General features: G+C 39.5%; 1 protein-coding gene across 2 annotated transcripts in view; it reads right to left on the bottom strand.

Moving 5' to 3' along the window:
* The window catches only part of kcnq2a (potassium voltage-gated channel, KQT-like subfamily, member 2a), a 163,887-nt gene that overhangs the window by 53,083 nt on the left and 85,106 nt on the right, over window positions 1–25,698 (bottom strand). The window contains exons 11-13 of one of the 2 annotated variants that reach the window (XM_062057129.1): window positions 22,917–22,970; window positions 17,574–17,782; window positions 6,722–6,827 (exon numbers count right to left, since the gene is read on the bottom strand). In XM_062057129.1, coding sequence (XP_061913113.1) covers window positions 6,722–6,827; window positions 17,574–17,782; window positions 22,917–22,970 — 369 coding nt within the window. Of the gene's footprint in view, window positions 1–6,721; window positions 6,828–17,573; window positions 17,783–17,881; window positions 17,955–22,916; window positions 22,971–25,698 lie in introns of both variants that reach the window. The other variant, XM_062057123.1, reaches the window with a different exon arrangement.

The raw sequence follows: 25,698 nt of genomic DNA, 5'->3' as shown, positions 1-25,698 counted from the left end.
CCCTGCCCTTACCCAATCGGTTGTGTTTGACTCTGAGGTTCTTAATGCGCCTGATGTTGAACCTGATGCTATTCGTCGTTCTTCAAGACAGCGACAACCACCTAAGCGATTTGGTTATTCCACGTTGGGTAATCCTTTTATTTCAGTTTTTCGGACGCTTTTCCATAGTCTAGGAGATGCCTATGGTGAAATACTTAGCACCACCCCTGCAGGGAACTCTAGCTTAGAACTACCCGTTCACATCATATAGTATGCACACGGAGGTGCACTATCTTAAGGGGGGAGGGTGTAACGCAGGTGTCAAATTCATACCTTTTTGAATTTGACTGGTATGCTCTTGCCTGCTATTTACTCTGTGAGCGCTGTGCGTGCTTCCTGATCACGTGACCGCCGCGGTCCAATTGGCTGGGCTTATAAGCCGGTACCAGGAAGTGGCCAGCAGACAGACCGATTGTATGCTCGAGAGCCGACTACCAGCGGCGGAGTTTTTTCTCACTAAGCTGTGTGTGACTGTAGAAGAGTTAGCCAGGCTTCTTTTTTATTGATGGCGAGCTAAAGAAAGAAGAATCTAGTCCAAAGACTGTTCTTGGAAGATTCCAGCCAGGAACCCCACCACCTGTTCTTTCTGGGCGAGTAGGAGGCTCTCGAGCCGACCCTTTACATTTTCTCCCCCATCTTTAACCCGCAGTACATGGACTGTACTGCCATCTTTTTTCCCCCCAAGAACTCTAAGTCTGAACTGAGATTTATTCAGATCCAGAGACATTAATTAATTCAATTTGAATTGTATATATGTATATAGTCACTGTTGTTTTCCAGATTACTTTCCTGTTGAATGGCCATTCAACTTATTGTGTGTATATATCTGCTGTCCCCCACAAATTGTTTAATACACGGTGTCAACCAAGCTGCGATTTGAGCTTTGCCTTCTCTCTCCAAGTCGAAACCCTAGTCTTTTGTTCCTAGCCTATAAAACCCCATATATATTGCATTGATTTGTAGCACGAATAGGTTACAGTTAGGTTTCTGGTTAGACCTTTGGAATCAGTGGGGTTAGGTTTCTGGTTAAACTTTTGGAATCAGTGAGTGGGGTTAGATTTCTGGTTAGACTTTTGGAAATCAGTTAGTGGGGTTAGGTTTCTGGTTCGACTTTTGGAATCAGTTAGTGGGGATAGGTTTCTGGTTCGACTTTTGGAATCAGTTAGTGGCGTTAGGTTTCTTGTTAGACTTTTGGAATCAGTTAGTGGGGTTAGATTTCTGGTTAGACATTTGGAATCAGTTAGTGGGGTTAGGTTTCTGGTTAGACTTTTGCAATCAGTGAGTGGGTTAGATTTCTGGTTAGACTTTTGGAATCAGTGAGTGGGGTTAGATTTCTGGTTAGACTTTTGGAATCAGTTAGAGGAGATAGATTTCTGGCTAGACTTTTGGAATCAGTGAGTTGGATTAGGTTTCTGGTTAGACTTTTGAAATCAGTTAGTTGGGTTAGGTTTCTGGTTATACTTTTAGAATCAGTGGGTGGGGTTAGGTTTCTGGTTAGACTTTTGAAATCAGTTAGTTGGGTTAGGTTTCTGGTTAGACTTTTTGAATCAGTTAGTTGGGTTAGGTTTCTGGTTAGACTTTTAGAATCAGTGAGTGGGGTTAAGTTTCTGGTTAGACTTTTGGAATCAGTCAGTGGGGTTAGGTTTCTAGTTAGGCATTTAGAATCAGTGAGTGGGGTTTGGTTTCTGGTTAGACTTTTGGAATCAGTGAGTAATGTTAGGTTTCTGGTTAGACTTTTAGAATCAGTGAGTGGGGTTACGTTTCTGGTTAGACTTTTGGAATCAGTTAGTGGGGTTAGATTTCTGGTTAGACTTTTGGAATCAGTTAGTGGGGTTAGGTTTCTGGTTAGACTTTTGCAATCAGTGAGTGGGTTAGATTTCTGGTTAGACTTTTGGAATCAGTGATTGGGGTTAGATTTCTGGTTAGACTTTTGCAATCAGTGAGTGGGTTAGATTTCTGGTTAGACTTTTGGAATCAGTGATTGGGGTTAGATTTCTGGTTAGACTTTTGGAATCAGTGAGTGGGGTTAGATTTCTGGTTAGACTTTTGGAATCAGTTAGTGGGGATAGGTTTCTGGTTAGACTTTTGGAATCAGTGAGTTGGATTAGGTTTCTGGTTAGACTTTTGAAATCAGTTAGTTGGGTTAGGTTTCTGGTTAGACTTTTAGAATCAGTGGGTGGGGTTAGGTTTCTGGTTAGACTTTTGAAATCAGTTAGTTGGGTTAGGTTTCCGGTTAGACTTTTTGAATCAGTTAGTTGGGTTAGGTTTCTGGTTAGACTTTTAGAATCAGTGAGTGGGGTTAAGTTTCTGGTTAGACTATTGGAATCAGTTAGTGGGGTTAGGTTTCTGGTTAGACATTTAGAATCAGTGAGTGGGGTTAGTTTCTGGTTAGACTTTTGGAATCAGTGAGTGGGGTTAGGTTTCTGGTTAGGCTATTGGAATCAGTTAGTGGCGTTAGGTTTCTGGTTAGACTTTTGGAATCAGTTAGTGGGGTTAGGTTTCTGGTTAGACTTTTAGAATCAGTTAGTGGGGTTAGGTTTCTGGTTAGACTTTTGTAATCAGTTAGTGGGGATAGATTTCTGGTTAGACTTTTGGAATCAGTTAGTGTGGTTAGATTTCTGGTTAGACTTTTGGAATCAGTTAGTGGGGATAGATTTCTGGTTAGACTTTTGCAATCAGTGAGTGGGTTAGATTTCTGGTTAGACTTTTGGAATCAGTGATTGGGGTTAGATTTCTGGTTAGACTTTTGGAATCAGTGAGTGGGGTTAGATTTCTGGTTAGACTTTTGGAATCAGTTAGTGGGGATAGGTTTCTGGTTAGACTTTTGGAATCAGTGAGTTGGATTAGGTTTCTGGTTAGACTTTTGAAATCAGTTAGTTGGGTTAGGTTTCTGGTTAGACTTTTAGAATCAGTGGGTGGGGTTAGGTTTCTGGTTAGACTTTTGAAATCAGTTAGTTGGGTTAGGTTTCTGGTTAGACTTTTTGAATCAGTTAGTTGGGTTAGGTTTCTGGTTAGACTTTTAGAATCAGTGAGTGGGGTTAAGTTTCTGGTTAGACTATTGGAATCAGTTAGTGGGGTTAGGTTTCTGGTTAGACATTTAGAATCAGTGAGTGGGGTTAGTTTCTGGTTAGACTTTTGGAATCAGTGAGTGGGGTTAGGTTTCTGGTTAGGCTATTGGAATCAGTTAGTGGCGTTAGGTTTCTGGTTAGACTTTTGGAATCAGTTAGTGGGGTTAGGTTTCTGGTTAGACTTTTAGAATCAGTTAGTGGGGTTAGGTTTCTGGTTAGACTTTTGTAATCAGTTAGTGGGGATAGATTTCTGGTTAGACTTTTGGAATCAGTTAGTGGGGTTAGATTTCTGGTTAGACATTTGGAATCAGTTAGTGGGGTTAGGTTTCTGGTTAGACTTTTGCCATCAGTGAGTGGGTTAGATTTCTGGTTAGACTTTTGGAATTAGTGATTGGGGTTAGACTTTTGGAATCAGTGAGTGGGGTTAGATTTCTGGTTAGACTTTTGGAATCAGTTAGTGGGGTTAGATTTCTGGTTAGACTTTTGGAATCAGTTAGTGGGGATAGGTTTCTGGTTAGACTTTTGGAATCAGTGAGTTGGATTAGGTTTCTGGTTAGACTTTTGAAATCAGTGGGTGGGGTTAGGTTTCTGGTTAGACTTTTGAAATCAGTTAGTTGGGTTAGGTTTCTGGTTAGACTTTTTGAATCAGTTAGTTGGGTTAGGTTTCTGGTTAGACTTTTTGAATCAGTTAGTTGGGTTAGGTTTCTGGTTAGACTTTTAGAATCAGTGAGTGGAGTTAAGTTTCTGGTTAGACTATTGGAATCAGTCAGTGGGGTTAGGTTTCTAGTTAGGCATTTAGAATCAGTGAGTGGGGTTTGGTTTTTGGTTAGACTTTTGGAATCAGTGAGTGGTGTTAGGTTTCTGGTTAGACTTTTAGAATCAGTTAGTTGGGTTAGGTTTCTGGTTAGACTTTTAGAATCAGTGAGTGGGGTTAAGTTTCTGGTTAGACTATTGGAATCAGTTAGTGGGGTTAGGTTTCTGGTTAGACATTTAGAATCAGTGAGTGGGGTTAGGTTTCTGGTTAGACTTTTGGAATCAGTGAGTGGGGTTAGGTTTCTGGTTAGACTTTTAGAATCAGTTAGTTGGGTTAGGTTTCTGGTTAGACTTTTAGAATCAGTGAGTGGGGTTAAGTTTCTGGTTAGACTATTGGAATCAGTTAGTGGGGTTAGGTTTCTGGTTAGACATTTAGAATCAGTGAGTGGGGTTAGGTTTCTGGTTAGACTTTTGGAACCAGTGAGTGGGGTTAAGTTTCTGGTTAGACTTTTGCAATCAGTGAGTGGGTTAGATTTCTGGTTAGACTTTTGGAATCAGTTGGGTTAGATTTCTGGTTATACTTTTGGAATCAGTGAGTGGGTTTAGGTTTCTGGTTAGACTTTTGGAATCAGTGAGTTGGATTAGGTTTCTGGTTAGACTTTTGAAATCAGTGGGTGGGGTTAGGTTTCTGGTTAGACTTTTGAAATCAGTTAGTTTGGTTAGGTTTCTGGTTAGACTTTTTGAATCAGTTAGTTGGGTTAGGTTTCTGGTTAGACTTTTTGAATCAGTTAGTTGGGTTAGGTTTCTGGTTAGACTTTTAGAATCAGTGAGTGAGGTTAAGTTTCTGGTTAGACTATTGGAATCAGTCAGTGGGGTTAGGTTTCTAGTTAGGCATTTAGAATCAGTGAGTGGGGTTTGGTTTCTGGTTAGACTTTTGGAATCAGTGAGTGGTGTTAGGTTTCTGGTTAGACTTTTAGAATCAGTTAGTTGGGTTAGGTTTCTGGTTAGACTTTTAGAATCAGTGAGTGGGGTTAAGTTTCTGGTTAGACTATTGGAATCGGTTAGTGGGGTTAGGTTTCTGGTTAGACATTTAGAATCAGTGAGTGAGGTTAGGTTTCTGGTTAGACTTTTGGAACCAGTGAGTGGGGTTTGGTTTCTGGTTAGGCTATTGGAATCAGTTAGTGGCGTTAGGTTTCTGGTTAGACTTTTGGAATCAGTTAGTGGGGTTAGGTTTCTGGTTAGACTTTTAGAATCAGTTAGTGGGGTTAGGTTTCTGGTTAGACTTTTATAATCAGTTAGTGGGGATATATTTCTGGTTAGACTTTTGGAATCAGTTAGTGGGGTTAGATTTCTGGTTAGACATTTGGAATCAGTTAGTGGGGTTAGGTCTCTGATTAGACTTTTGCAATCAGTAAGTGGGTTAGATTTCTGGTTAGACTTTTGGAATCAGTGATTGGGGTTAGATTTCTGGTTATACTTTTGGAATCAGTGAGTGGGGTTAGGTTTCTGGTTAGACTTTTATAATCAGTTAGTGGGGATATATTTCTGGTTAGACTTTTGGAATCAGTTAGTGGGGATAGGTTTCTGGTTAGACTTTTGGAATCAGTGAGTTGGATTAGGTTTCTGGTTAGACTTTTGAAATCAGTGGGTGGGGTAAGGTTTCTGGTTAGACTTTTGAAATCAGTTAGTTGGGTTAGGTTTCTGGTTAGACTTTTTGAATCAGTTAGTTGGGTTAGGTTTCTGGTTAGACTTTTTGAATCAGTTAGTTGGGTTAGGTTTCTAGTTAGACTTTTAGAATCAGTGAGTGGGGTTAAGTTTCTGGTTAGACTATTGGAATCAGTCAGTGGGGTTAGGTTTCTAGTTAGACATTTAGAATCAGTGAGTGGGGTTTGGTTTCTGGTTAGACTTTTGGAATCAGTGAGTGGTGTTAGGTTTCTGGTTAGACTTTTGGAATCAGTGAGTGGTGTTAGGTTTCTGGTTAGACTTTTAGAATCAGTTAGTTGGGTTAGGTTTCTGGTTAGACTTTAGGTTAGACTTTTGGAATCAGTCAGTGGGGTTAGGTTTCTGGTTAGACATTTAGAATCAGTGAGTGGGGTTAGGTTTCTGGTTAGACTTTTGGAATCAGTGAGTGGGGTTAGGTTTCTGGTTAGACTTTTAGAATCAGTTAGTGGGGTTAGGTTTCTGGTTAGACTATTGGAATCAGTTAGTGGGGTTAGGTTTCTGGTTAGACATTTACAATCAGTGAGTGGGGTTAGGTTTCTGGTTAGACTTTTGGAATCAGTGAGTGGGGTTAGGTTTCTGGTTAGGCTATTGGAATCAGTGATTGGCGTTAGGTTTATGGTTAGACTTTTGGAATCAGTTAGTGGGGTTAGGTTTCTGGTTAGACTTTTAGAATCAGTTAGTGGGGTTAGGTTTCTGGTTAGACTATTGGAATCAGTTAGTGGCGTTAGGTTTCTGGTTAGACTATTGGAATCAGTTAGTGGCGTTAGGTTTCTGGTTAGACTTTTGGAATCAGTTAGTGGGGTTAGGTTTCTGTTCAGACTTTTGGAATCAGTTTGTTGGGTTAGGTTTCTGGTTAGACTTTTGGAATCAGTGAGGGTTGTTAGGTTTCTGGTTAGACTTTTGGAATCAGTGAGTGGGGTTAGGTTTCTGGTTAGACTTTTGGAATCAGTGAGTGGGGTTAGGGTTTTGGTTTTCTTTAAGGATTCAAAATTCAGATGTAATAAAGTGTAAGGTAGTACTTGTTTTTCTTTGTAAATACTGGTATCATCTGCTGATGTAGTATTCTTGTTTTTTTACAGGCTGATAGATACAACAATAATGGGTACATTTTCTTATTGATTACAGGTGGTTTTACTCACCATATTGCTCGTATGGCCACCCTCAAGCCTGGCGGCAACTCCTGAGTAACAAACTGGCAGTGACAACTCTTGTCGTCGCCAAGGTCCTCTCCTGGGAAGCTGGCCTCTGCGGAGCAAAGACAAGGAGCAGATTGTTGTAGGTCGTCACGGCAACCCTGTGCCAGGAAAGGAAGAAAAGCTTTTAACCTTGTGCTAAATGTCCACTTAAGTTTAGAGCTTGGTCAGGAAATACTCCATCCTGGATGAGTCACACAGGTTGAACACTTTGCAGTGAGGTGCATTCAGGCGTGTGTACGAGTGGTGTAAGAGTACAAGTACTACCAGGTACGCTGCAGACCAGAAACATTTTGACTAGCAGGAAGTGGAACTGCCATCAGGGATGGGTACCGAAACCACGGTAGTAACCGGACCCAAACAGGAAGAAGCTATCAGTGCTTCCTTTCAGTGCTAAATCAATGCAGGCTCAGCGAACTGCTACAATAATAACATTGTACAAGTAATACAAAACCAGTGAAGTTGGCACGTTATGTAAATCGTAAGTAAAAACAGAATAAAATGATTTGCAAATCCTTTTCAACCTATATTCAAATGAATAAACTGCAAAGACAAGATATTTAACGTGGGAACTGGTAAACTTTGTTTTTTGCAAATATTGGCTCATTTGGAATTTGATGCCTGCAACATGTTTAAAAAAAGCTGACACAATTGGCAAAAAAGACTGAGAAAGTTGAGGAATGCTCATCAAACACTTATTTGGAACATCCCACAGGTAAACAGGCTAATTGGGAACAGGTAAGTGCCATAATTGGGTATAAAAGCAGCTTCCATGAAATGCTCAGTCATTCACAAACAAGGATGGGGCGAGGGTCACCACTTTGTCAACAAATGCGTGAGCAAATTGTCCAAGAACAACATTTCTCAACCAGGTATTGCAAGGACTTTAGGGATTTCACCATTTAGGTCCATAATATCATCAAAAGGTTCAGAGAATTTGGATAAATCACTGCACGTAACCGATGATATTACGGACCTTAGATCCCTCAAGAGGTACTGCATCAAAAAGCGACATCGGTGTGTAAAAGATATCACCACATGGGCTCAGGAACACTTCAGAAAACCACTGTCAGTAACTACAGTTGGTCGCTACATCTGTAAGTGCAAGTTAAAACTCTACTATGTAAAGCCAAAGCCATTTATCAACAACACCCAGAAACGCTTCGCTGGGCTCGAGCTCATCTAAGATGGACTGATGCAATGTGGAAAAGTGTTCTGTTATCTGACGAGTCCACATTTCACATTGTTTTTGGAAACTGTGGACGTTGTGTCCTCCGTAACAAAGAGGAAATTAACCATCCAGATTGTTATAGGCGCAAAGTTGAAAAGCCAGAATCTGTGATGGTATGGGGGTATATTAGTGCCCAAGACATGGGTAACTTACACATCTGTGAAGGCATCATTAATGCTGAAAGGTACATACAGGTTTTGGCGAAACAAATGTTGCCATCCAAGCAACGTTATCATGGACGCCCCTGCTTATTTCAGCAAGACAATGCCAAGCCACGTGTTACAACAGCGTGGCTTCATAGTGAAAGAGTGTGGGTAATAGACTGGCCTGCCTGTAGTCCAGACCTGTCTGCCATTGAAAATGTGTGGTGCAACATGAAGCCTAAAATACAACAATGGAGACCCCGGACAGTTGAACAACTTAAGCTGTACATCAAGCAAGAATGGGAAATAATTCCACTTCAAAAATTGGTCTCCTCAGTTCCCAAACGTTTACTGAGTGTTGTTAAAAGGAAAGGCCATGTAACAAAGTCGTACAAATGCCCCTGTGACAACTTTTTTGCTATGTGTTGCTGCCATTAAATTCTAAGTTCATAATTTGCAAAAAAAAATTAAGTTTCTCAGTGTGAACATTAAATATCTTGTCTTTGCAGTCTATTCAATTAAATATAAGTTGAAAAGGATTTGCAAATCATTGTATTCTGTTTTTATTTACCATTTACACAACATGACAACTTCACTAGTTTTGGTAATCACTATTGTTGTGGTAATCTAAAAATCCCTGTGTAATCTTGTCTGTCTTCGCACCTGTTGACTCTCTCTCTCGTCCACAGTATGGCGTGCAGCTGGCGCGAGGCAGCACACACCTGAGGACAATTAGGTCTCACCCTATTTAGCCTGGCTGCTCACAGCACATGAACGCCAGAACTTTGCCTACGGTTTCCTCAGTCGCAGATGTCTATGGTCTTGCCAGAGAACTTCCTAGTTCGACTTGTGTCCCTCTTCTCAGGTTTGCCTGTATTATTCCTAGTAGTGATGGGTTGATGAGGCGTCATGAAGCGTTTCGACACATTGCAAAACTGTATTGATACTGTGGCGATACTGTGTCACTAAATACTGACATCTGCTGGACATTAAAAATCCCTACAGGCAACCTATGGACCGACTCAACTGACACTGATTTTATGACCTAGTATATACAATAATATAAACCAAGTCATTGTATTTCATTTAGGATTATTTAATATCTTCATTTAAATAAAAATATATTTTCATATTTTTTAGATACATGTTCACATTATTTATTGACTGTATTATAACATGGAAAACTAAGAGAACGTGTTGTGAATGAGGATGCTTGTGGACTGGGATTTTTTTTTTTTTTTTTTTTACACTTTTATTCCAACGTATTAAATTTTAGACGATTTCTCTTAGTTATTATTTCTCCGGCTGTAGAAAAGACCCGCTCACAGGCAATGTTCCCTCTAGTTGTTCATGTGTCTGAACAAACACAAAAACTCCCTGAGCATTCAGTGGAGCACATGTGAAAAACATCACACGTGGCAATACCAGCAGCACACCTGTCTCAAACCAATCTTTTATAATAACACTCAAATGAAAGGAGTCATTTTCATGAGATTATTTTCTAATATTAGTGATTTGGCCCACCTGTAATGAAAATAAAAGAAATCTTGTTTTTCATAAGCTATGGATTAGTATTGTACAATATGTCTGGGTGGGGGTCCTGCTTTGGAAATCATTTGTACCCCTTTCAGAGATCACATTTAGTTCCCCTTAAACATCCTCATGTTGCACAATGAAATGTAAGCATAGGATTAAGTGTGCATTCCTGTAACTTTCTCTAGTAACAGCATTCCATGATTAATATCAATAAATTAACATTAATAATAAATTACAGTAAAATAAGCACACGTATGACTGAGGAGTCATAGTGTAACTTTGTGTGGTGTTTGAGTTGTCCGACTTTTTGTGTGGCCATAAACGCACCAGTGGCTTAGTGGTATGCGTGTTGGTGACAGATGACAAGTTGGGTTTGGCCAGGTTTGTACGGCAGAAAATGACTAGTTTTTCGAGATATAATTTTTTTACTCATATTTTTGGTGTGGTTATGGCCGAATATAAACAGTTTTGCTCAATAAAGTGATCGATATAATTCCTGTTCTCGAAGCATCTCGATAGACGTTACAATAATTGAACGGTGTTGACGAACACCGTTAGGGCCGCTTGTTGTCACTGTCGCTCAAAGTTGCATTGCAAAATTACACAAAATAAATGTGTTTATTTTGTTTAGAATTCAGATGTGTTTGATTTGGTGCACGGCATATATTTGCTGTGCCTAGAGGACGCTTGAGCAGTGCGCAATTGCGCAGACGCGCACCTTAGAGGGAACGTTGCTCACAGGGCACAGAGGAGGCGTCAGTGCGACAGTTCGCGTATCGGTCACGTGACCAAAACAGCTCATGATCGGTCACGTGACTTTCTAAAAGCGGTACGCGCACCGACACAGGGTATCGCTCTATGAGCTTGACGCATGCGCCGATGCATTGGTGTTGCCGGACCCATCACTAATTCCTAGCCTTGTCTAGCGTCTTTATTTTGTACTTGGTTTTTCTTTGCACTTTTCCGTGAAGTATTTTTCCTAGTTTTTGTGTAGCGCTTTTGGTTTAGTGTATATCAATTACCTCAGTAGTTTTTTGCATGGTGTGTTTTTGTATTTTCCACCATCGCTTTATATAAGTAATATAGCATAAGTATTGTAGTATTAGTGATATTATACAAGTAATATAGTTTTAGTGACATTGAGAAAGTAATATATTGTAAGTTATGTAGTAGTAGTGATATTGTACAAGTAATATACTATAAGTAATGTATTAGTGATACTGTACAAATAATATATTGTAAGTATTGTAGTATTAGTGATATTGTACAAGTAATATATTGTAAGTAATGTAGTATTAGTGATATTGTGCAATTATATTGTAAATGTAGTATTAGTGACATTGTACAAATATTATATTGGAAGTACTGTAGTAGTAGTAGTAGTGATATTGTACAAATAATACATTAAATGTTGTAGTAGTAGTTATACAAGTAATCAGTGTTGGGACTAACGCGTTACAAAGTAACGCGTTACTGTAACGCCGTTAGTTTCGGCGGTAACGAGTAATCTAATGCGTTATTTTTTATATTCAATAACTCAGTTACCGTTACTACATGATGCGTTACTGCGTTATTTTACGTTACTTTTTATGTAGTATAAAGTGTGTTATATCGGAGCGCTGCAGTGTCGTAGTTCTGATTCTTCTTGTGTCTCAAGACAGAGACGTCCGCTCTGTGTGTGGCTGAGTGTGAGTGTGGGGAGGGAGGAGAAGGGGGGGGGGGGGGGGGGTTGGGGGGGCGTGTCTGATCATGGCGGAGCCAGAAGTCAAGTTTGTTAACATGGAGATATTTTCACTACTTTTCTTTTGTCGAGCACAAAGAAAATAACATTTTAGTTAAATGTAAATTGTGCTTTGGATCAAAAATCCCATCTACTGCCCAAAACAGTAATTCAAATCTGCTGAAACAAGCTACAGAAGCAACATGCTTCGACGAAGCTAGTAAAGAGAGACAGAGACTCCAATGCCACTTTCCTTCCACCACCACCACTTAAGGATTAACTCTGCCTCTGCTCATCATTCAGCACTGAAGGTACACACTCTGTCAATCAATGTTCCCTCTAATTGTTCATGTGTGTGAGCAAACGCAAAAACTCCCTGAGCATTCAGTGGAGCCCATGTGAGCAACATCAGACGTGCACACTGTGGCTACACCAGCAGCACACCTGTCCCAAACCTGACTAAATAACAAGTTCAATCTCCATCCATCCATCCATTTTCTACCGCTTGTCCCTTTCGGGGTCGCTGGAGCCTATCTCAGCTGCATTCGGGCAGAAGGCGGGGAACACCCTGGACAAGTCCCCACCTTATCGCAGGGCAGATAGACAGACAACATAGACAGACAACATTCTCTTATTATTATAATCAAATGACAGCAGTCATTTCCATTTCTAATATAAGTGTTTAGGCCCACTTACAATGACAATAACAAAAAATATTGTTTTTCATGAACTGTGTACTTGTATTGTTTGTCTGGGTGGAGGTCCTGCAGGTCCTGAAATAGTTTGTACCCCTTTCAGACATTGCATTTAGTTCCCATTAAAACATTCACATGTTGCACAATGAGATGTAAGCAGGGGATCATGTGTACATTCCTGCAACTTCATGTTTGTAAAAAATATATTTTTATTAGTATTTATTCAATATACTAACAGCATTTCATGATTAATATTTATAAATGAAGATTCCTAATAAATGACACTAGAATAAGCACACATTTGATTGGTAAATCATAGTGTAACGACCTGGAATGACATTTTATGTGTGGTGTTGGAGTTGTCTGACTTTTTGTGTGGCTGTAAACGCATCACTGGCTAAGTGCCATATGTGCATGTGTTGGCGCAAGTGAGAAAGAGCGAGCGGCTGCTGTTGAAATAACAAAGTTGCTTTTGGTCTGGTTTGTACTGCAGAAAATGACCACTTTTGCTAGATATCATTTTTTTCTACTAATGTTTTGGTGATGTGTTTATGGCCGACAATAAAGAGTTTTGCTCAGTAAAGTGATGGATGGAATTCATGTCCTCAAAGCGTCTCGACAGACGTTACAATATTTGAACAATGATGACGAAAACACTTTTCTCTGTCGTGTCCGTGTGTCGAAAATTGTTATGCGCTTATTTCTTTATTTGATTTTGTGCGTGGCATAGATTTGCCGTGCGCAGAGGACGCTTGAGCAGTGCGCAATTACACAGGCACCTTAGAGGGAACATTGCTGTCAATTCTCTTATATACTCTTTCATTCTAGACTTCTAGAGTGTTTGATTATCACATCACTCTAAATGTATAGACTATAAAATTCACAAACATAAAGAGGGATCCTAGTGGGCCAGCCCAATCTTTCCTTATCTCTAAATAAAACTGGGGACATGTGTAGAGTGTTCTGGGCTTCAGACATGATTTTGTGTCAGAATTCCTTGAGGAAAAAATGCCTGGTTAGGCTTTGTGTATGTAGTGTAAACCTTCCTTGGTTTACAGCTATGCTGTTATTATGCTGTTTGTTACATATGTATGTTATGTTGCAGCTATTAAAAATAGTTTTGTCAATTTGTTCTGGCGACAAATTGGCCCCTGGAAACATATCTTTGTCTTTGTGTGTTGTATGTAGACCACATTGCTTAGCAGAGTTCAGTGATGCAAATGCATGTCAAGTTGATCAACACATTGTATTATTCTCCAGTGCAACAACAGTACTGAAATGAAGGCTAAAAGGGCATTAATGAGAGCTTTAAAAAAAAAGAAGTAACTAAATAGTTACTATTCACAGTAACGCATTACTTTTTGGTGTAAGTAACTGAGTTAGTAACTGAGTTACTTTTGAAATAAAGTAACTAGTAACTGTAACTAGTTACTGGTTTTCAGTAACTAACCCAACACTGCAAGTAATACAGTATATTGTATTGTAACACAGCACTTCCTCGTTATGCACCAATGACGGTTAAGACAAGAGAGGTTGCATTTATGAACCATCGGAATTATAAGCATCAACACAACAGTACATTCTGTATTCCTGCAATTTGTTGGGGATTTTATTTTTTATTGTTCAGTTATTTCATTTCATTTATTGAATTGAAGTATTTCAATTACTAGTGACTCAATAAAAAGGTTTTCTACAAAAATGTGCATGTTAACATTTTTTAAGTACAGACTCAGGCACAATAAACAGATTCGGTACTAGTATTGGTTCAAATGTCAACGATACCCATCCCGACTCTGTAAACACATAAGGTGCAGTCCAGTCTTTGGCTACAGGGAGTCATAGGCGGCTATAGTGCCAAGGAGAAGCCAGAGCTCGAAAACCCTCTTGGCTGGTTTAAGTCCCCAGTTCAGGAAGACTTGGCTTTACTATTACACCACTTGTACGCATATGTCATGCAACATGGTGATGGGGGCCATTTCCCCTCAACTCTGAGCACCACTTGACTTGAACCCACCCTAACTTACCTACTCCCACCATAACTGAGTCAACCCCACCTGAAGAGGGGTTCAGGTCAAGTGATCACATGGAAGCAGCATGCATTATTATTTTTGTGGATGCTCGTCTTGGTGCCCAAGCAGAAACATGTCTTACTTATTAAACCTTCAATTGCTGCAAGGAGAGAGAAGAAGACATGTGACACAATTCAATATGGATCCTACTAGAAGGACAACTTGTTATGTGTTCAAACAAGTGCTAAAGAGCAGTTTATATACTGTATTTTCCGGACTATAGAGTGCACTGGTACAGAAGCTGCACCCACTAAATTTGAGAAAAACTAAATTTTCCCGAATATTAGCCGCACCAGACTATAAGTCGCGGATATATATGTTGTGAAATGAGTTAATTACACAAAAATATTTTGTAAATATTTACATACCTTAATTTTTTTTCAAACGGTGTCTGTAACACGGCAGTAAAGCGGCTGATCAAACAAAACAAATCGTCGTCATGGACCCACTAGCTGCACAAGCTAGCTCTCCAATCAGCTAGACAGACTCAATAACTCCACAATGACGTTTTGGTGAATTCACAAAACTGAAACAATAATACTAACACGGACTCATGTAAACGTGTTAGCATATTAGTTCATGCTAACGACGATAGCTTGATTACATTACGAGAGCACGTACAATAATGCACGAAAACACTCCTACAGACATCCCACATGGATTGTTTTAGTTGTATTGTAAAACTTAAAAACGTTGCTTGGAGTGATGAATGAAGAATCCATACGAGTAGAAGAGCTATGGACGGATAGAAAACTGAACGGCACTTCTGGTTCAAAGCTTTAACTATTACCCAGCTGCACCTGCAGGGAGCGAACTCGTCCAAAAGATGGCGCCCTAGCACAAACAATAACAAACAATTTAAGTGTCTTTGCATGTGTTTGATGAAAACTGTTTGCGTTATGGCCGTCAAATCCATCGACTAGCCGCACTGTCAAAGCGTAAGAAAAACAGAGCAGTTTATAGTCCAGAATTTACGGTAATAAAATATTAGAAGATGGAAAGTATGATGATATCAATCCAATCAATATCAGCAAAAAAAACAAGTATCTTGCATGTAAAAATAGTTGTATATTATTTAAAAAACAATCTATGTTTAAAAGACTAGTCTAGATCAGGGGCGTCAAACTGGCTTTCATTGAGGGCCACATTGCAGTTATGGCTGCTCTCAGAGGGCCAATAATATATGCCCTTTATTATTGATAGCATATAGAAAAAAATCTGTAGTCACCATCATTTTACTGTAAAATACACAGCACTCTTTCTGCCAGCGCCCCCTAGAGGGCCGCCTAGAGTATATATTTTTCACAGCTGGGGTCCGTAATACACTTTTCCACCACAAGTGGCAGTAATGACAATATCAAACAAACAAGAAGTATTTGAAGCGCAGTAAAAGTGGTAAAGCTGTATTTTCATTTGCACTTAAATGTTATTGACAGTTTAAGAAACATACATATTATTACTTATTACTAATTTAGTTAGAACTTATTTATTTTAGCAATGCGTAGATTTATTTTTCAGCCATTTTTATAAATAATTTATTTTGCAGATTATTTGATTAGTATTCATTTTTGTAATCAGCCTGACCAAAGCCATGAAAATGATCTTGGTTAAAAATGCTGATCTACAGTGTTTTTTTACAACATATTACAGTAAATGTAAAAACACTCCTGTTTTTTTTACAGCAAAAACTGTCAGCTTAGTCGCCAGAATTTTACTGTAGTTATTTATACTATAGTTATTTTTACAACATATTACTGAAAATGGAAAAACAGTATGGCTGCCTTTTATTTTATTTTTTTATTCTGGCAACCGAGTTTGCCGTTTTTTTTTACCATTCAAAATCTGTGGTACTGATTTTTCAATTTACAGTAAAAGACTGTAAAAACCACAACCGTAAGTTTTACGGTAAAAAAAACTGGCAGGTCAGTCGCCAGAATTTTACTGTTAAAAAAAACCCAGTGGTAGAGTTTTTTCAATTTACAGTAATACAATTGTTTACAATTTGCTTTGAATTCATAAGTCAAGCAGATATTAATTATCCACCTACGGAAAAAAAATGTTTAGGTAAGTAAGACAATGCAATATTTGTTGAAATACTGGATATTTGTAAAGTTGAAAAAGTATGCAATTTCATGCAGTACATTAATTGTTCTTAAGGTTTAATGAGAAACCTAACCCTACCGTAACCATAATCCGTACCCCACTAACCCTTTCCAAAAGTCTAACTAGAAACCTAATCATAGTAACCCTTTCCAAAAGTCTAACCAGAAACCTAACACCACTCACTGATTCTAAAAGTCTAACCAGAAACCTAACCCCACTCACTGATTCCAAAAGTCTAACCAGAAACCTAACCCCACTAACTGATTCTAAATGTCTAACCATAAACCTATCTTCACTCATTGATTCTCAAAGTCTAACAAGAAACCTAACCCCACTCACTGATTCCAAAATTCTAACCAGAAACCTAACCCAACTGATTTCAAAAGTCTAACCAGAAACCTAACCCCACTCAATGATTCCAAAAGTCTAACCAGAAACCTTACCCCACTCACTGATTCTAAAAGTCTAACCAGAAACCTAACCCCACTAATTGATTCTAAAAGTCTAACTAGAAACCTAACTCCACTCACTGATTCTAAAATTCTAACCAGAAACCTAACCCAACTGATTTAAAAAGTCTAACCAGAAACCTAACCCCACTCAATGATTCTAAACGTCTAACCAGAAACCTAACCCCACTAACTGATTACAAAAGTCTAACCAGAAACCTAACCCCACTAATTGATTCCAAAAGTCTAACTAGAAACCTAACTCCACTCACTGATTCTAAAATTCTAAACATAAACCTAACCCAACTTATTCCAAAAGTCTAACCATAAACCTAACCCCACTCACTGATTCCAAAAGTCTAAGCAGAAACCTAACCCCACTCACTGATTGTAAAAGTCTAACCAGGAACCTAACCCCACTCACTGATTCCAAAAGTCTAACCAGAAACCTAACCCCACACACTGATTCTAAGTCTAATCAGAAACCTAACCCCCCTCACTGATTCTAAAAGTCTAACGAGAAACCTAACCCAACTCACTGATTCCAAAAGTCTAACCAGAAACCTAACCCCACTAACTGATTCCAAAAGTCTAACCAGAAACCAAACCCCACTCACTGATTCCAAAAGTCTAACCAAAAACCTAACCCCACTCACTGATTCTAAAAGTCTAACCAGAAACTTAACCCAACTAACTGATTCCAAAAGTCTAACCAGAAACCTAACCCCACTCACTGATTCTAAAACTCTAACCAGAAACCTGACCTCAACCCCTAAACTCTAACCCCTAATTACATTGTGTCATGAAATCATCAAGTACAAAAGATCTGAAAAAGTCTAGGCTTCACTTTACCCTCAGAGTTTTGACGTGAGGCGCTCCCCCTGACTTTGAAAGAATGCTTAGGCCCGCCTCGGTTCTTCTCCGTGAAGCTCCAGCTCTTGGAGAACTTGCTCGGACTCGCATCAGCGCCATCTTCTGGCACAGGAGACTGGTCTCTCCCTTTGGCCAAAGGAGTCTTGGAAGGACTGGGGAACACCTTGTCCTTCAGGCTCGCCTTCCGACTAGGAGGAGTCATAAAATACTTAGAAAGGCTTTGTATCATGTTTTTTGTACGGAAGTAACATCTTCATGGTGTCATCCTGGGATGGTGCTGATCTTACCTGAGGAAAACCTACAGCAGAGGAAGCCATGTCCATATATGGGCATTCAGTGGGTTGGGCAAGCAGCAGGAAGCTACCAGCCAACATGCATGGAAGCAAAGTGACATCTCAAAATGTGAACATGCAAATAAGAAAATTAATCATGTGCCTTGTGGACAAACAAGAAGCCAAAAGCGGTGAAACAGCAGCGAGCAAATAAAGGTTGACATTATAAAAAAAGAAGCGCAGTCAATTAAGGTTTATATTACAACATAAGGACAGTAAATAAAGGTTTACAGATGTGAAGACAGTCATCATTAGGGGTGTAACGGTACACAAAAATTTCGGTTTGGTACATACCTCGGTTTAGAGGTCACGGTTCGGTTCATTTTCGGTACAGTAAGAAAACAACAAAATATACATTTTTGGGTTATTTATTTACCAAATTTGCAAAATCTTCCACCAAAAATATTTTTCTTAGTGGAATATTTGATGTGAAGTAATCAGAACCTTGGATAGGGCAATAATTCATAATAACATTGATTTTGATTCAATATTATGTTTTGAGCAATGACAGTTTGAAAGAAAAAAAAACAGCTTTGTTTTATTAGTAATCATTGCAACATTTTCTAAATAACATTTAACCTTTAAGCTTTTTTATTTCACTTTTGTTATGTTTTTGTTTATTTTAATAGTATTTGTAGAATGTGCCGTGGGCCTTTAAAACATTAGCTGTGGGCCGCAAATGGCCTCCGGGGCACACTTTTGACACCCCTGCTATAGATAAAAAAAATTAAATCTGATAAATCTATGGATAAAAAGCAGAGCCTGGCGACGAATGCGCGTTTATCATAACTCTCTCGCTCTCTCTGTCTCTGCCCCTCCCTCACGAATGCTGCTGCGCGCACACTTTGTTTTGTTTTTAACCCCTTCTTAACCCTGAACGTACATTGAAAATACACGCAATTTTAAGAAACTCCGCCCTGACAGCTCGGCAAAAGAGGACATGTGCGGTGAAAAGAGGACGTATGGTCAGTCTATCGTAGCCCGTTAGCTGCTAGCATGCCGTGTGTTGTGCCTCGGTGTGCATTGTTTACACAACGTGTGTTACGCTACTTAATATGTCCGTGTGGAAACTCGTTCGGTACACCTCCGAACCGAACCGGAACCCCCGTACCGAAACGGTTCAATACAAATACACGTACCGTTACACCCCTAGTCATCATACATTGTGTTGCTAGGCAGAAAGCACAATCCCAACCTAATCAAATACAAACCACGGGTCCGTTTCCTGGCCTACGTCTGCTACCTCACACAGCAACCAAAAGTTGGCAGGGAAGAAATCTAGTATTTTCACAATATTAGGGGTGTCCCCATCTGATAGTCTGATATCTTATACTTTCATGTACTTTACAACGCAGTTAGCGAAACGTTTAAGGTAACATGGCACGCTACTTTTGATGGGCCGGCAACACAGGATATCAAATATCACACAGCAAACAACATGGAAGTACACACACTACTAATTGTCTATATCATTGAACTGACAGTTCCGTGGGAGGATGCCATCGAAGAAGCGTATGAACGCAAGAAGCTGCGGTAGTCTAACCTTGCAGCTGAGGCAGAGGACAGAGGCTGGAGGGTAAGGGTGCGCCCAGTGGAGGTGGGCTGTAGGGGCTTTGTAGCTAGCACAACAGCAAAGCTCCTTAGGGAGGTTGGAGTCAGGGGGCAGGCTCACAGACAGGCCATTAAAGAGCTGGCCAACACAGCAGAGAGGACGAGCCATTGGTTGTGGTTGAGGAGGAGTGACACCAGCTGGGCTGCTAAGGCTAACACCTAATGGGACGCACACACCCAGGGATTTGATCACCCTGGGGTGGGCCCTTCCTCAGCAGAGGGTGTCTTGTGGTAAGCCGGGCCGAAACACCCCGTGACGCTGGGGCACACAACTGAAGATGTGTCCCAATGGTGGAAAAGCCTCCCAGCAGTGTCACCTAGCCTCACTTAGGTATGCGGTCAGGTGCAAGCCTGGCTCAGGGAGGAGGACGCCCCTGCCATGCAGAGTCCCCAGGGATTGTACCAACTAGTCCTTTCAACAAATTATAAACTATTACTAATAGCTACTACTACCGTATTTTTCGGATTATAAGTCGCAGTTTTTTTCATAGTTTGGCCGTGGGTGCGACATATACTCCGGAGCGACTTATGTGTGAAATTATTAACACATTACCGTAAAATATAAAATAATATTATTTATCTCATTCGCGTAAGAGATTAAGCAAATGGCAGCAATCGTTACACACACGTCAGCAATCGTCACTCACACGTCAACCAATAAGAATTCGGCGGGGGAGGGTCATGGCAGAAGTGCATTGTGGGTCATGGGATGCTAACTGCTATATGCTACTGCCGTAGCTATTAAAATGGATCACATCAACATTGGCGGTAACTTATAAAAACTGAGAAGGACTAAACAAAAATGGCACCGAAAAGGAAATCATATACTGCAGATTACAAACTGGACGTAGTGAAATATGCAGCAGAGAACGGCAATCGAGCAGCAGAAAGAAAGGACATACCAGAGGAGACACCGGGGAGGAAGATTTCATCGGATTTAGCGATCGGGAGTGACAGATTGTTTGGTAAACGTATAGCATGTTCTATATGTTATAGTTGTTTGAATGACTCTCGCCATGATGTGTTACGTTAACATACCAGGCACGTTCTCAGTTGGTTATTTGTGCGTCATATGGCGTACACTTATTCAGCCTGTTGTTCACTATTCTTTATTTATTTTAAATTGCCTTTCAAATGTATATTCTTGGTGTTGGATTTTATCAAATAAATTTCCCCCAAAAATGCGACTTATACTCCAGTGCGACATATATATGTTTTTTCCTTCTTTATTGTGCATTTTCGGCCGGTGCAGCGTATACTCCGGAGCGACTTATAGTCTGAAAAATACGGCACTACTACGGGGGAATAATGAACAACAAAGCAATGACACAACATGTAAGTACACACACTACTACTACTACAACTACGGGGGAATAATGAACAACAAAGCAATGACACAACATGTAAGTACACACACTACTACTACTACTACAACTACTGGGGAATAGTGAAGTGAAGTTAATTATATTTATATAGCGCTTTTTCTCTACTGACTCAAAGCGCTTTACATAGTGAAACCCAATATCTAAGTTACATTAAAATCAGTGTGGGTGGCACTGCGAGCAGGTGGGTAAAGTGTCTTGCCCAAGGACACAACGGCAGTGACTAGGATGGCGGAAGCGGGGATCGAACCTGGAACCCTCAAGTTGCTGGCACGGCCACTCTACCAACCGAGCTATACCGCCCCAATAATAATGAACAACAAAGCCATGATTGACGTGACAAGCTTGTAATCCTGCAATGCCCCGTTTGTGGACAAGGAGACTACCGCATATGCCAGATATTTAATTGTTTTCTTAAGCCTGGCAATAATTACTGTCCCTATTAAGTATTTACAGAGTCATTTAGTTTTTGCTAAACTAACGAAGAATTATAATTAATTACTTTTATTTTTTTATAATTTGCCAACACTGGCCATGGGTTAGTAGGAGCTAGCAGCTACACAATAGCACACAAGCTAAACATACGTAATAATTAACAATATCGCAGTCCAAACAGCACATTTGTCAACATAAACAAATGTCAAATAGCTGTTATTTTTTTCCTATGCTTTGAACCCTGCAGCTTTAAGAGATTTTTCTTCATCGACGGCCATAAAGCAAATAGTTTTCACTAAGCACATGCAAAGAAACTTTTGGACGAGTTTGCTGGGTGAATGCCTATTGTTCTTTTCCGCTGTTTAAAGCTTTGAACCGGAAGCAGAAGTGCGGTTCCGTCTACTAGCTGTCCATAGCGTTTCTACTTTTATGGATTCTTCATTCATCACTCCAAGCAACATTTGTAAGTTTTGCAATATGACTAAAACAATTCTTCCTTACTAAACCGTCCCATGTGTGATGTCCGTAGGAGTGTTTACATGCTTATGTGTACGTGCTATCATAATGTAATAAAGCTAGCGTCTTTAGCATTAGCTAAGATGCTAACAAGTGTCTGTGTAAGTATTATTAACTTACAACAGCATTCTTTTTGTATTGTTATAGTTTTGTAAATTCACCAAAATGTCACTGTGGAGTTATTGAGTCTGTTTAGCTGATTGGAGAGCTAGGTTGCACAGCCAGTGGGTCCATGACGATGACTTCTGTTTTGTTTGATCATCCGTTTTACCGCTGTGTTACAGACACTGTTTGGAAACAATTAAGTTACAATTATGTAAATAAATATTTACAGAATATTTTTGTAAATAACTTATTTATGTTTTGTTTGATCAGCCGTTTTACTTTCGTGTTACAGACACCGATTGGAAACAATTAAGTTACAATTAGGTAAATAAATATTTACAGAATCTTTTTGTAATAACTTATTTCACAACATATATATCTGCAGAATATAGTCCGGTGCGGTTAATATATGGACATTTTTTTTACATAAAATTTAGTGGGTGTGGCTTATAAACCGGTGCTCTCTATAGTTTGTGAAAATACAGTAATTATAGTTGCAAATAAAGCGTATCAGAAAATATCCAGTAACAAATGTGTCTGCGTCATTCAACTTACTACCTCATGAGCTTACCTTCAGGAATTGTGTCACTGAAAACAATTACTACCCCAATTCAACTTAAAGGCCACTCCAGATGGTTGATACTAAATAGGGCAGTCTTTTTCCATGTTTGACTAAATTCACTTGATCGAGCCTTTTCTAACATTCCACACTACAAAAGAATACAAGATTGGTATCGGGTCAACAACGCCAACACTCAAGGCTCAAATATCTGCATCCAATGGGAAATGAGAAAGTCGTATTGGCACACCCTTTTTGAATATAAAGTATATATTATAGGATCTTACTTGCACCTGCCCTACGACTAACTCTCAACAGCTCCAAAGATGAAGTAAGCTCGTGCTGCAACACACAGACTTGCAGTGCAGTGCAACAAGTGTACCTAAAAGTTGTTGGACAGCAGCCACAAAGTCTGCCATTGTGTGTGTTGTCATGACTGGAGCCGTGGGAGAGACACAAACAAGAGCAGTGGATACAGTGGCAGGAAAACAACATACTGTGTTTGCAGAAATACTACCTTGAAAAGGTCACGTATTGCAGTATTTCTAACAGCTTTATTGGAAATGTGCCTAAATCCCAGCCTTGATGCTGAATTTAGAGCATCCAAAAGGGCTTTTAGTAGCTTTAATGATAATGATCTGTCCGTGCCTGTTTTACTTCAAGAACTACTTGGTCCTCTTTTTACCACATAATATATGCCAATAAATCAAGTGAGAATTCTCCATGTTTATATACCTTTTCCAGAGACTTTTATTTCAAAGCATTTCTTGACATTGTCACTTCCGCTTCCTTCTTGACTTGTGGCAATGTGAACTAAGGTTGTCCGGTATACCGGTACTAGTATAGTATCACGGTACTGATTAATCAAAAACGTACCGGTTCCCCGTATTTAAAAAAATAATAATTTAACAGGCATGACGGCGCACCGTAGTCACGCCGTGACATTGCTGATTTTACGAGCAGAGGAGCATGTTCGGCAGCGCACACACACGGAGTACTTACAAGCAGACACAGTGTGTAGACAGAAAAGGGAGAACGGACGCATTTTGGCTTAAAAACTAACGATAAAGGTGAAGTTATATATATATATATATATATATATATATATATATATATATATATATATATATATATATATATATATATATATATATATATATATATATATATATATATACATATATATATATATGTACAGGCTATATATGTGTGTTTTTGTTTAAGTATATACAGTACGTGTGTGTATATATGTATGTACAGTCGCGATCAAAAGTTTACATACACTTGTAAAGAACTGGCTGTTCTTTACTGGCTGTCTTGAGTTTCCAATAATTTCTACAACTCTTATTTTTTGTGATAGAGTGATTGGAGCACATACTTGTTTGTCACAAAACACATTCTTGAAGTTTGGTACTTTTATGAATTTATTATGGGTCTACTGAAAATGTGACCAAATCTGCTGGGTCAAAATTAACATTGCTATATACATACAGCAATGTTAATATTTGGTTACATGTCCCTTGGCAAGTTTCACTGTAATAAGGCGCTTTTGGTAGCCATTCACAAGCTTCTGGCAAGCTTCTGGTTGAATTTTTGACCACTCCTCTTGACAAAATTGGTCAGTTTTCTGACATGGACTTGTTTCTTCAGCATTGCTCACACGTTTAAGTCAGGACTTTGGGAAGGCCATTCTAAAACCTTCATTCTAGCCTGATTTTTGATGTGTGTTTGGGGTCATTGTTCAGTTGGAACACCCAACTGCGCCCAAGACCCAACCTGGTCTTCTGGTTTTCTGACATGGACTTGTTTCTTCAGAATTGTCTAGACGTTTAAGTCAGGACTTTGGGAAGGCCATTCTAAAACCTTAATTCTAGCCATTCCTTTACCACTTTTGACATGTGTTTGGGGTCATTGTCCTGTTGGAACACCCAACTGCGCCCAAGACCCAACCTCCGGGCTGATGATTTTAGGTTGTCCTGAAGAATTTGGAGGTAATCCTCCTTTTTCATTGTCCCATTTAAAGCACCAGTTCCATTGGCAGCAAAACAGGCCCAGAGCATAATACTACCACCACCATGTTCCTGGGATTAATGGCCTCACCTTTTTCTCCTCCAAACATATTGCTGGGTATTGTGGCCAAACAGCTAATTTTTTGTTTCATCTGACCACAGAACTTTCCTCCAGAAGGTCTTATCTTTGTCCATGTGATGTCAGATGAAGCAAAAATGGAGGCCTTCAATCCCAGGAACACAATTCCTACCAGGAACACAATTCCTACCATCAAGCATGGTGGTGGTAGTGTTATGCTCTGGGCCTGTTTTGCTGCCAATGGAACTGGTGCTTTACAGAGAGTAAATGGGACAATGAAAAAGGAGGATTACCTCCAAATTCTTCAGGACAACCTAAAATCATCAGCCCGGAGGTTGGGTCTTTGGTGCAGTTGGGTGTTCCAACAGGACAATGACCCCAAACACATGTCAAAAGTGGTAAAGGAATGGCTAGAATTAAGGTTTTAGAATGGCCTTCCCAAAGTCCTGACTTAAACGTGTGGACAATGCTGAAGAAACAAGTCCATGTCAGAAAACCAACAAATTTAGCTGAACTGCACCAATTTTGTCAAGAGGAGTGGTCAAAAATTCAACCAGAAGCTTGTGGATGGCTACCATTCGAGCGAAAGGCGGGGTACACCCATTTTATTTAGCATATATAATATTCTTACAAAAAAGTCCTATATACCAATAGTGTTATCAATTTAAATCAGAGATAACAGTCATATTACAATACATGTTTGTGAATTTATGAGGTAAAAACTATACATTTTCTAACAATAGACAATAATAATAATATGATAAAAAGCTTGTATTTTAACAGAATTCATAGGAATAATATTGTATTTAAATGATAAATGATAAATGGGTTATACTTGTATAGTGCTTTTCTACCTTCAAGGTACTCAAAGCGCTTTGACAGTATTTCCACATTCACCAATTCACACACACATTCACACACTGATGGTGGGAGCTGCCATGCAAGGAGCTAACCAGCACCCATCAGGAGCAAGGGTGAAGTGTCTTGCCCAAGGACACAACGGACGTGACTAGGATGGTAGAAGGTGGGGATTGAAACCCAGTAACCAGCAACCCTCCGATTGCTGGCACGGCCAC

This window comes from Entelurus aequoreus, linkage group LG01 (assembly GCF_033978785.1).
Source record: "Entelurus aequoreus isolate RoL-2023_Sb linkage group LG01, RoL_Eaeq_v1.1, whole genome shotgun sequence".
Classification (NCBI taxonomy): domain Eukaryota; kingdom Metazoa; phylum Chordata; class Actinopteri; order Syngnathiformes; family Syngnathidae; genus Entelurus; species Entelurus aequoreus.
Note: the sequence above shows the minus strand (reverse complement) of the source record. Positions and strands in the feature narration are given on the sequence as shown.